The sequence below is a fragment of the Phyllobates terribilis genome, unplaced genomic scaffold (genome assembly GCF_046119375.1).
Source record: "Phyllobates terribilis strain yellow unplaced genomic scaffold, ASM4611937v1 Scaffold_754__1_contigs__length_715743, whole genome shotgun sequence".
Lineage (NCBI taxonomy): Eukaryota > Metazoa > Chordata > Amphibia > Anura > Dendrobatidae > Phyllobates > Phyllobates terribilis.
In genome coordinates, this window is record NW_027363514.1 from 152280 (window position 1) to 165401 (window position 13122).

At 46.6% G+C, this 13122-nt stretch overlaps 1 protein-coding gene across 1 annotated transcript in view; it reads left to right on the top strand.

Annotated features, from left to right (window-relative positions):
* Positions 1–8534: 8534 nt before the first annotated feature.
* Positions 8535–13122, top strand: part of LOC141238544 (uncharacterized) — a 486605-nt gene continuing 482017 nt past the window's right edge. The window contains exons 1-3 of the mRNA XM_073668439.1: positions 8535–8639; positions 8723–8820; positions 9018–9108. Of these exons, the coding sequence (XP_073524540.1) occupies positions 8555–8639; positions 8723–8820; positions 9018–9108 (274 nt within the window). The 5' untranslated portion in view covers positions 8535–8554. The remainder of the gene's footprint in view (positions 8640–8722; positions 8821–9017; positions 9109–13122) is intronic.

The window sequence follows — 13122 nt, forward strand, 5'->3', positions numbered from 1 at the left end:
CTGCAGTCCACTTGGCCTTGGCTGATTTTGTCCCTTTAAAGAGGTCAGTCTGGGGTGCGGCCATCATGGCGAAGTTTGGGATGAATTTCCTGTAGTATCCCACGATTCTCAGGAAGGCTCTGACTTGCTTTTTCAACACCAGTCTCAGCCAATTTTGGATTGCTTCTACTTTAGTATTTTGGGGTTTTATCTCAACTCTACCCACTACATATCCGAAGTACTTGGCTTCTTATTTCCCCATGCCACATTTCTTCGAGTTTATTGAAAACCCCACCTTCCTCAGAGCATCAAACACAGCCTGAATCTTTTCCAGATGACTCTCCCAGTCTGGACTGAAGATAGTATTGTCCAGGTATGTTGTGCATATTTCTTATGGGATGCAAGGATGCAATCCATAGCTCTCTGGAATTTTGCAGGGGCCCCTGCAGTCCAAACGGCATCCGGGCATACTGGAAGCATCCGTCGGGCGTAGAAAACTCAGTCTTCTCTTTGGCTACCTGTGCCATGGGGATCTGCCAATATCCCTTCGTCAGATCCAAGGTGGTTATGTGCCTTGCTGGCCCAAGCCTCTTGATCAGCTCGACGACGCGTGGCATTGGATATGCATCAAATTTAGAAACCTCATTCAACTTCCGATAGTCGTTGCAGAATCTCCACTCACCATTGGGATTTGGGACCAAGACGATCAGGCTCGACCAACTGCTCTTGGATTCTTCAATGACACTGAGCTTCAGCATACAAGCTATCTCTTTGGATATCAACTCTCGTCGGGCCTCAGGTATCAGATAGGGCTTCAAGTTCACCTGCACATGTGGCTCCGTCAGAATCTTGTGTTCTGTGACCCTTGTGCAGCCCCACAATTCCGAGAACATATCCCAGTTCTTCTGCATCAACTCCCGACACTGCTGTTTATTGGCCTTCGTTAGCGTTTCCGCTATTGCGACTCCTCCAACGTCACCTTCTAGCTTGCCCAGCAAGTATGGAGCTTCCACAGCCTCTCTGTCTTGGCACGGCTTGATGTGGTATATCTGGTACGGCTTACGTCGTCCCGGTTGATGAACCTTGTAGTTCACTTCACCCACTTTTTCCACCATCTTATACGGCCCTTGTCACTTGGCCAAGAACTTACTTTCCACCGTAGTTATTAGCATGAGGACGCCGGTCTCTCGGATTGAATTGCCTCACTCTGGCTGACCGGTTGTAGACTCTGGCATAAGCTTCTTGTGCCTGGAGGAGATGTTCTTTTACGATGGGCATCACCTTCACATTCCTCTCCTGCATCAGAGCAACGTGCTCAATGACGCTCCTGTGGGGCGTGAATTCGGCTTCCCAGATTTCCTTTGTGACATCCAGAAGACCCTGCGAATGTCAGCCATACAGAAGTTCGAATGGCGAGAACCCTGTAGAGGCCTGTGAAACCTTTCGGTTGGAGAACAACAGATATGGTAGGAGACAGTCCCAGTCTCTACTGTCCCTTTCTATGTCCTTCCTCAGTATACTCTTCAGAGTCTTGTTAAACCTTTCGACTAGGCTATTTGTCTGAGGATGGTATACTGAAGTCCTCAGTTGGGAGATTTGGAGGGCTTTGCATAACTCCCTCATCACCTTACTCATAGAGGGAATTTCCTGGTCGGTGAGTATCTCCCTTTGGTAAGCCTGTTGGGGATAAAACGTGGATCAACTCACGGGATATATTCTTTGCGGAGGAGTTTCTCAGTGGAATCACTTCAGGATAGCGTGTGGCATAGTCCAGGATAACCAATATAAATTGATGCCCACGAGCACATTCAACCAGGGGACTGACCAAGTCCATAGGAATTCTCTCGAACGGCACTTCAATAATGGGCAATGGCACGAGGGGACTTCAAAAGTGAGAGGTGGGGGCGGTTAACTGGCACGTAGGGCAAGACCTGCAATACTTAAATATTTCCTGGGCCAATAGAACCTTTGTAAAAGATAATGCCTTACCAACACCAGATGCAGCAAGCCTCCATGACAAAGGCACATGTGCAAAATACTGATGCAGACAGCCACTCACTAACCTACCAATTCATGGAGGGGGTGGCTGTGTAGTATTATACATGCACACCGATGGAGTCTGCATAGGGCGGCAGTCACATAGATATTTGCGATGCACAGTTTCTGGCTTTCAGCTTGTTGATGACGCCCATACTATTAGATCAGGCGGGCTGCCCAGCACTATATACGTGCACCCCCACAAGACAGACGCCCCAATTCACCCAGCCAACACTAAAGAGGCCTGGCCGCATCCTGCAAAAAAATGTGCAAAAAAGATGAAAAATAGTGTAGAAGATAAATACACCACATGAGGTATTGGTCGATATTTTGGCCAAAATACACAAGCTCGCAACCCAAACGTCAAGGGTCCTCATACTTGCGAGTCCTAACACTAAACATTAAAAATGGTGAACATTGGACATAATTTCAAAAAACATCACAGTAAGGCTGTATGCCCACTATCCGTTTTTTAAGCGCTTCCGCAGCGGCAATTCCGCTGCAGAAGTGCTTAAAAAACGCTTGGTAGAAGGTCTGCCATGTTCCCCAATGATAATCCCATGTGCTGTGCACATGCTGGGGAAATTTCCGCTGCGGATTATCATTGCGGAAAAATCCGCAACACTACCAATTATTTTGCATTAGCGCGGCATTTTCGCCGCCATTGACTTACATTGGAACGCATGGAATCCGCATCATAGCATCTGCAGATGCGGAATCAATGCGTTTCAATGTGCGGATGGTACCCAGGTTTGGAGAAGAGGAGACTCTCCTCCGGACCCGGGTACCATAGAACCTGTAAAAAAAAAGAATAAAATAAAAAATATACATTATACTTACCTTCTGATGGCCCCCGGTGTCCTTAGCAATGCTTCTCCGCTTGCCGGTAGCTCGCGATGGTCTGAAAAGGACCTGCCATGACGTCAATTAGTCATGTGATGGGTCACGCGACCGCTGACGTCGGCAGGTCCTTTAGTCTACCGCAAGCTGCCGGCAAGCCAGGACGCATCGGATAAAGACACCGGGGGCCATCAGAAGGTAAGTATATATTTATTTTTTACCATTCTTTCGGTCACCCTATATAAATCCATGCCGGTTGCATGTATTTATATAGTGTGACCAAGTTGTCAAGCACTTTCCAAGTGATGCTAAAATGGCTTGGAAAGCGCTTGACAACCCGCTTGGGGAAATGCATGTGAAGAACGCTTCACTTCCGTACAATCCACATGCGTTTTTTCTGCCAGGGAGATGCCGAAACACTCAGAAAAAAATCCGGAGCATTTCTGCATCGTGGGCACGTGACGGCGCCTCTTGAGAAAGAAGAAGCGAAACGCGCGTCGGGGCGCGTCCTTTACTACCTGCACTTTCTGTGGCTCCCCTGGGATCTGGCCGACTGTTCTATACTCAGGTTTCTCCCCTTCTGCTTGCTTGGGTGAGTGCCATGTACTAGACTCTAGGTGCATCCTGGACACTGCAATCTACTATATATTGGTGCCTGATATGGGTGCATTTTTTATTTATTGCTTTAAGTCCTTGTCAGTCACTAATTATTGCATTAGACTCAATATACTGTTTTACTGACTGTATTGGATTTCCCGCCCCACAATGGGGCTGTTTCCCTCTCAATGGAGGGTTTTTAATTGATCTATCTATGCACCCATATCTGGACTCCTTGTCCTCCTGTTAGATGTACCTGCCAGGGTCGGATATCCCACTGTATGATCTCCAGGAGATGCCTTAGTTCTGGCACCTCTTTTTACCTCATTGCTGTGTTATCTCCATATGACTTTTAACACTTTGTTAATGTATTTTTGAATAAAATTGCTGTCTGTTTTGCCATATTGCTCTCTTTGTTCTCCTTTTTTGCATCTGATCAACGAGTAGGCAATATGAACCTGGTGTCTGATTCATTGTTTTCAGCTCCAGGGTTCGTCTTATATTATGTATTTGGCCAGTTTGTTTCTCATCGTGGGCACATAGCCTAAAAGATAATGCCTTACCAACACCAGGTCAGATTACCAATGCACTGCAGGATGCGGCAAGCCTCAATGATAAAGGCGAGGCCAGCACATGTGCAAAATACTGATGCAGACAGCCACTCACTAACCTACTATTTCATGGAGGGGGTGGCTGTGTAGTATTATACATGCACACCAATGGAGTCTGCATAGGGCGCCAGTCACACAGATATGTGTGATGCACATTGTCTGGCTTGCAGCCTATTGATGACGCCCATACTATTAGATTAGACGGGCTGCCAAGCACTATATACATGCAAGCCCACAAGACATATGCCCCAATTCACCCAGCCAACACTAAAGAGGCCTGGTGGGGTATTTATCATGTGGTGTATTTATCTTGTACACTATTTTTCATCTTTTTTGCACATTTTTTTGCACTGTGCATCACACATATCTGCGTGACTGGCGCCCGCCCTATGCAGAATCCATCGGTGTGCATGTATAATACTACACAGCCACCCCCTCCATGAATTTGGTAGGTTAGTGAGTGGCTGTCTGCTTCAGTATTTTGCACATGTGCTGGCCCTGCCTTTATTATGTAGGATTGCTGCATCCTGCAGTGCATTGGCAATCTGACCTGGTGTTGGTAAGGTATTATCTTTTACTGTGATGTTTTTTGAAATTATGTCCAATGTTCACCAATAGAACCTATGCACGATCCGTTCCTGCGTTTTTTCAACTCCCAGATGTCCCCCCAAGACATGTGAATGGGCCATGTCCAACACCTTCCGTGTAAAAGGGCCCAGCACTATTAACTGCTCCACACTCTCCTCCCTCACTTTCTTGACCCGGTACAACAACTCCTTACTCATCATAAAATGGGGAAACCTTGTGTCAGCCCCCGACTCCTGTGCAACCCCATTTATAATAGTGACATTATTAAAGGCTTCCTTCAGAGTTAGGTCCCTATGTTGGGCAGACCCAAAATTCTCGCTGGTCACCCCTAACTCTGGAATGGCAGACTCATGGGGCACTACCTCCTCATCCCCCACAAGGACACAAAAAGGAAACCTGTCTGACTCTGGGTGTGGTGATACCTCATTAGGGTTAATTTTTTTCTTATCTGAGCCAGCGAACCCAGAACCCTTCCCCCACAGATCCCAAAACAAGCAAAAGTCCCAGCCTATAATAATAGGGTGCAACAAGTCCTGAACGACGCCGACCTCGTGGGACTCTGTACCGTGGGCCATTTCAATGTCCACTCTGGCCCGTAGGGTAGTCTTTAGCATCACCATGAATGCACTGAACGCCAACTTTTTTCCCCGGGATAATTTGGAGAGGAAGGGTGACCCTCATAAGGGTCACCAGGCTCCCGGAGTCTAGCAGTGCCGTTACCTCCCATCTGTTCACCTTCACGTGACATGCTTGTGGCCCCTCGCTGGGTGGACAGTTCACACTATGCCGGACAAGCATAATATGAACAACGTTGTCCTATGCTGCAGTCCAACGGCTCAAGGGTCAGGGGACAATGGGCAGCTATATGGCCTGGGCCGGGGCACCTCCAGCAAACAACATCACCTGTATGGACCTTGGGCACCACCTCCCTCGTCCATTTGGACCTTGGAAGTCCCACCACCTTTTGGGCCTCCACCCCCTGTTGGGAACTCCAGTATGTAGTGGGCTGCCTTCCCAAGGAACCTTCAACCCCCTGGTATCTCTCGATCAGTCCGACCAGTTCATCCGCATACCGGGGATCACCCTGGGCAACCCAAGGCTGTATGGGCCTCGGCAGGGAGTGCACAAACCAGTCCATCACCACCCACTCTACCAACTGCGCAGGCATTGAGGCCTCTGGCTGCGCCACTTCTGGACCAGGTGCAGCAGGTCAAACATTTGGGACGGAGGTGGTTTGTTCCGGTGATAAGAACCCGCTGTGCCCTGATAGTAATTGTCAACCCCAAGGGTGCGAGAATCTCACTTTTTAGCTTGCCATACTCTTTGGCATCCTGCAAAGCTAAATCATAGTACACCTACTATGCGTAATTCTGGGGCTCTCCAAGTCAAGTATGGCAACAGTACCTCTGCCCACTGCTCTTGTGGAAATTTCTCCCTCTCGATGACCCTTTGAAACACCATCAGGAAGGTCTCAACGTCATCCCCCCAGGGTAATTTTCTGCAAAGCCCGTCATACCGCCTTCCGGACATGGGAGTCATCAGTCGGACCTGGGGTTGGAGCGCTCATCCTGCCCTGGATGGCGGTTGCCAGAAGCTGCATCTGCTGATGTTGTTCCTGCTAGTGCTGCTGGATCTGCTGTAACTACAGCCTGTTGGTCTCCTGTTGATGCTGCTGCGACTGGACCTGGTGTTTCAGCAGGTCCTCCATTTTGTCTGGCGATGCTTGCTGGCTTGCGACAGACTTCACCCAGGGCTTGCAGTCCATCCTGTAGCAGTCACACGTCTCTGCTGGGAACGCTGCCCGCAAGTCTAACACTAATTGTGGAGGTTTTACTCACTTGGGTGTGACAGGAGGAAAACAGGAGGCATGTTCCTTTAAAAGTTCATGTGGGTTTATTGCTTCATAAACCCAGAAGCCAAGCAGAAAAGAAAATAGCCTTTAGTGTCCTGGCTTGGTCTGAAGACAAACATACACAGGAGGCCTTCTCCCTCCAAACACACAGACCATGTGCCAAACAGCCTTCATTTTATAGGTTGTTAACCACACCCAGAGGAGCGGTATGTGGGTAGCTGGACTCGCCCATTCTCTCCTAGCTACCCGTAACCCGGCTCCCAGATGCACCAAACGATCCTCTTAGTGCTTATGTGCCCTAGAGAAACACTCCGGGTTACATCACAGAGACCAGCCATTTCTGTGACACATGCCTCCCATTGACTACACAACCATTAACCACCTTAGAATACCTTGATACTTATCTGGTTTTATGATTACCCCACGGCTGATGAAAGGGAATCTGTCACCCCCTGGGACTTATCTGACCTTTAATATTGACATACAGGTGATAGAAATGTGAATCTATACATACCTGCATGCCTCATATTAGAGGTCTGTTTTCTGAGAAATGGCTTTTTATTCAGTGAAGATTCTGATGCTTGCTGGCCGTGGGGTAGTCGGTGGAGTGGATTCCCTTTAATAAATACTCACTTAGCCCCATTCTTCGTGCAGATACTAATAAATCCAGGAACTATGAGATTTTTACCATATGATAGTTGGATAGTTAGGGGTGTATCATCCATAGCAGCAGCCCACAGGGCCACTATGGTGCCCGTGAAAAAACACAGAATTTGAGCTTGGTTTAAGTTGGTATCCATGCAGCACATAAATGCATGTTTACTATGGCCATAAATCAGAAAAAAACCTATAAGAAGAAAAATGATCATAAACCCTGCTGTAAATAAATAAAAACCAAAAGTGCATTTAAATAAAATAGGATTCTTAGTAACACTGTTTTTGAGCATGAAAGCTATCCCACCATGGTAAAATGAACCCATTCGGCATAGTCCTACACTGTTTAATATTAAAAACCTTACCATGTATCAAACTTCTGTGTGTGAATCAGACATGAGATCTAACGTGATAGAAGATTACAGTCCGGGGAAGACGGGAAACATTCATATAGACGGCCGGTGGAGATGTAGTCAGTGAAGAACTCTGGCTAAATATGTTTCTAGAGCCGTAGTAGAAGATGAAGATGTCGTCGTCCTCCTCATGAAGTAGTTATTTCTCATGTCAGGTGTAATGAATATCTCCTGCAGTATTGCTAATGCTGATTGCAGTGTCGGTAAATGAGACGAGAATTAGCTTTATGGAAGATGAGTCTATGAGAAACGTATTCAGCTGCAGACTCCAAGGAAGAAACTGCTTGCTGTCTGTGGCATAAAATATATAGGTTTTATTACTAGATGTAAAGCAGAAAACTAAATACTGTAAAATAATATATCTCCTCATATGTTTCCCCTTATTATCTCCAGTAATTGTATTATTACACAATTTCAGATCCTCTCAGTGAAGATCTTCTACTTAAAAGAATTTTCCTTATGGACCCATCAAAGATGAATATGAATAGAGACAAGATGGCGGAGAGGATATTACACCTCACCCTAGAGATCCTCTTCCGTCTTACTGGAGAGGTGAGAGATTCTGATGACGTCACATTACATCATTCTTATCTATGGGAATAACAGATGGACAGAACTGGAGAGGTGAGAACTTTGGAAATGTCTGGAGTGAGAGTTATTAATGTGTCTTTCCATAACCAGGGTTACACAGTAGTGAAGAAGACCTCTAGTGAGCGCAGTCAGGCCCCTGTGTCTGAGGGATGGGGAAGACCTCTGAGCCCAATCACTGGGCCTCCATCTCACCCCCTGATACATGAGAACATCAATGATCAGAAGATCCTAGAACTCACCTACAAGATGATTGAGCTTCTGACTGGAGAGGTGACACTGCTGGGAATGCTGGGACATTATACAGTAACTCTATGAAGGGATCGGGGGGATGACTGTATCATTGTATGTGTCAGGTTCCTATAAGATGTCAGGATGTCGCCGTCTATTTCTCCATGGAGGAGTGGGAGTATTTAGAAGGACACAAAGATTTGTACAAAGACGTCATGATGGAGGTTCCCCAGTCCCTCACATCACCAGGTAATAGACAGGACTAAATACACATGGCCTATAATTATCTGTATGTAAAGAATAAATTCCGTCCCTGTATGTGTTTCTTCCAGATCTATCCAGTAAGAGGACAACACCAGAGAGATGTCCCCGTCCTTTTCTTCCACAGTACTGTAAACAAGAAGATCCCAATGTTCCTCAGGATCATCAGGTAGATGGAGAGAAGATGTCATGAGATCTCCCCTTTGATGTGTAGACGGCTGTGAAGGTCTTGTGCTCAGTCTTGTTTTATCCACCAGTATTATATGTTTTCTATTTGTGTAATGAGAACGGTGGAGATGGCAGGATTAGAGTTGATTATAGATGTGACTTCTCATCTGTTTGTGACTTTTACAATATTTGTTTCAGGGTGAAGATCTGACCCATATTGATACTACAGAGACATATGTGAGGGGTGATGAGCGGTGTAAAGAGGAGATTCCTACATATGACTACCCAGGTGAGTAGTGACCACTAAATGCAGAGAAGTCACAGATTCTTCTCAGTCACCGGCTGTGGCTGCTTTATCGGTTGTGTAGTCCGGCTGTATCACAATCGTGTAATCACCATTTTGCCGCTAGACCACAACATTCTCCTCCACCCAAAACTGTTCAAATGATTTTGGGCATTGAAACCCTTTTCCATAGAACTTACAACCTGGAGGATCCACCTACTCCCTGTGATTAGGAAACATTACCTGCCCAGATCTGTAAATCACAAAGCCAGAAAATCACTTAAAAAAATATTATGATGGGTCTGTAAGAGAAAGCGGAGGGTAATGATGCTGTTGGCTTCCTAGATCCCTGATATCTTATTGGATGAATCTACCTTCTCTCCCTTCTGTGCTGCTGAATGTCCTCATATGGTCCCTACAAGACCAGGTCCAGTCTTTCTGGCCAAACTTCACCTTTATGATCGACAACATTAAATGTGCAGTGAGGCCAAGTGGGAATTTCTGTACAATAACAGCAGAGTTTCCCTTTATCCTGACTTTTCAATTTCTTTTAAAACTGACTAACTTCAAACCAGATTGTGATAAACTAAACAAAAATAACATTACACCTGTGCCATGATATATCTCTAAGCTAAATTTAAGACGCCTCATCTCTGCACTATTATAAAAAGTTCTCTTTGAACATCTGATATTTCTTCTTGAAACTCATCTGACAGAAAATATTGTCCCTTACGATAGTTTAGATTGCCAAGAGCCACCGAGCCCCATACTCCAATTACCCCAGAGAGGTTTCATCACTAGTTACTCACTACTTACTGATGAAGACTGCTGAGATTGATTATTTCAGTAGATGTGTTATTGTCTATACTCACAGTTTTTGACTACAGTAGTTAGTTCCCAAAATACTCTGATTTAACCTCTTCCTGCAGCCAGTTTTGTGTTCCTATCCAGGGCCCATTTTTTAAATCTGACATGTATCACTTTATGTGGTGACAACTTTGGAATTCTTCACAAAGGATAATAGGAAACAGATGGACCTTACAAATTATTTTCCACCTTTTCTTGAATCCGACAATACCCTATATACGGTTGTATCCTACTATCTGGGCACATGGCAGGTTAAGAAGGGAAGAAGCGCCATTTAGCTATTTGAATGCAGATCTTGCTGGGATAGTTTGCAGACACAATGTATTGGGGACACTGTTCATTGTCACCTGGCAGCTCAAAAGATGGCCACCACAAACAGGCTTGGCACTATCTACTCCATTTTCCAGATCCCAGGGTTTGCCTTGCTCATCATCCTTTAACACCTCTACATGGATTTGGACTTAGACAGAGACCCCCTAAGATTGGGCCACAGTGTTACCTAATGTTCTGTGGTGTGAGATGGCAAGAACAATAGTCAGATAGCCGGGTCAGAACATGGAGGTCAGAGAAAAGCTGTTAGCTGAGCACAGAGGACTGAACCAGAGGAGAACAAGGCTGTATCTGGCAGCTTCCGGCAATATGCTTCCAGCTTTAGTAGGGTGTGGTGCTTTCTAGTTGGCTGAAGCAAGGAGCAGATTACTGCAGCTGGACAGCACACACACCCTTACTGCCAGACTGGATGGTACTACTGGTCCCAGGCACCCTAATCTTACTGGCTGGACAGAGCCTGCACCACCCAGAGCTTCTGGTTCTGACGTCTCCACCATCACCAGCGCCGCCTGCAGGATGAATAAGGCGGCTCCTGGTGAGAGAAACAGACGTCGCAGGAGCAGATCCCAGAGGAGATGGGACACACCATTTACAGAAGCCCTAATATGACAAAATGTCAGAAAACCAGAGCAGTAGAAATCCCCATAAAGTGAGTCCATTTTGGAAATTATAACCCTCAGTGAAATAATCTATAGGAGTAGTGACTATTTTGACTCCACAGTCACTTTCCGGAAATTAGCACGCAGTGGATGATGGAGAGTGAAAATTACAAATATATAATTTCATTACCCAACACATAGTGTCCAGATTGTGCTCCAGGAGACACACACCGTAAATTAAGTGGGTTCTTCTCACTATAGTAATGTCAAATACATGGAGGCTAAATGTGGTTTGGGCGCACTGCAAGGCTCAGAAGTGAGGGGAGATTTGACTTTGGTAGAGCGGATATTGCTGGATTGGTTTATGGAAGCCATGTTGCTTTTCAAAAGCCTTTAAGCCACTAATAATGTGGAAGCCTCTGGTTTTCCATTGACAGATGATGGACCTGAGTGGGGACTTGTTTTTTGTGAGATGAGTAGAAGTTTTTATTAATATTATTTTTGCCTACATAACATTGTTTGGTGGCTTTTTATTCCACATTTGGGAGGCAGAATTAACAGTTGAACACTACGATCTACTGGTTCATCCTATGAGGTTTTCTATTAGACTGTGAACTGTTATTGTCTTGGTGAATAATGACGGCTAACATAGGGCAAAATTTTAAAAAAATCACAGAAAAAGATACAGCCTTACCAACACCAAATCATATAACAAATGCACTAGCAGAATGCCGCAGACCCCCATGATAAAGGTGGGGGCAGCGCAGGTGCAAAATACTGGTGGAGCAACCACTCACAAACCTACCAATTCATGGAGGGTGTGGTTGCCTAGTATTAAAGATGCACACAGATGAAGCTTGCATAGGATGCCAGTCACACAGGTAGGTGTGATGCACAGTGTCTGGCTTAGGATAGTGATGATGCCCATACTATTAGATCAGGAGGGCTGCCCAGCACTATATAAGTGCACCCCACATGGACAGACACCCCAGTACACCCAACCAACACTAAAATGCTAGTGCATTTGTTATCTGATTTGGTGTTGGTAAGGCTGATTTTTTTCTGTGATATGTTTTCTTGTTAAATAATGATACTTACTCTGTCACCTCATTGGGGAACACAGGACCTTGTGTGTTATGCTGCTGTCCACTAGAAGGCAACACTATGCATAATCTGGAAAAGATTAACCGTGGCTCCTCCTCTGCAGTATACACCCCTGAAAGGCATCAGCCTTCTCCAGTTTTTGCTTAGTGTCGCATAGGAGGCACACGTAAAACCTTTACTCCGTTTTCACTGATGGGATTACAGATGAAGAAAAGTGGGTCTAGTGCGAGACTCCCGGCATGGCTCCTTCCTCGGCCCCTTGATACAGGGTGCACGGTTGAAGTCGAGATGGCTATTCCCCATGTCACTTCTTCCCCAGCCCCTCGTGTGCTGGTTCGAAGTCGAGACCCCCCTCCTTCCCCAGTTCCTTTCGGTTTCTGGGTTGAGGTCGAGGCGAGGATATAGCCCCCTGATGGTGACAGCCAACCTCCCTAATCCCCCCCTGGGGGTATTAGGTTGAAACGCCTCAGGTAGGGCCTGTACAGGCACCAAGGACCCCAGCCCTACTGTGGGCTCCTGTTGGGGCCGGGGAAGCGCAGGCAGGCATGATACAACAGAGGCACAGGCCGTCCTGTGCCCTGTTTCTGCGGCAGCACCAGTTCTATGGTGCCTCAGGGGGACTCTTCACAGGTTCACAGGGCCCCCCCCCCCCTTTCGCTTCTACCCCACCGCTACCCTGCCTTTAAATCCGGGGAGGTCTGGTTCAGATCCAGCCCCCCTCCCGGACTTCTGCGCCGGCCTGGAGTCCCTTTGGGCATCAGGCACCCAATTTAGGCCGCGACTTCGGCCTAGCCGAAGCCGCCACCTCCTCTCCCCGGCCCGCCCCCCAAATGACAAATATTACACTTTACAGTGTCATAGAGGGGGCAGATCGAGACTGAAAGGGCGCGATTTTACACAGTTCTGCCGCCCTTTCAGCTCTCCGCCCCCCTTCTTTCTTAACTTTACTCCAGCGGCCATTATCTGCTGCAGAATAAGGGACACAGCCAGTCTCTGGGGGGCACAGGACTGCGGATCTTTGGCTCTGGACCTAAGGGCACACTGGTGGGATAAGATCACAGCTGGAGTTCTTCCTCGACTGTGAATCCATTATTCCTTATAGGCTCCTCTGCATAGCCTC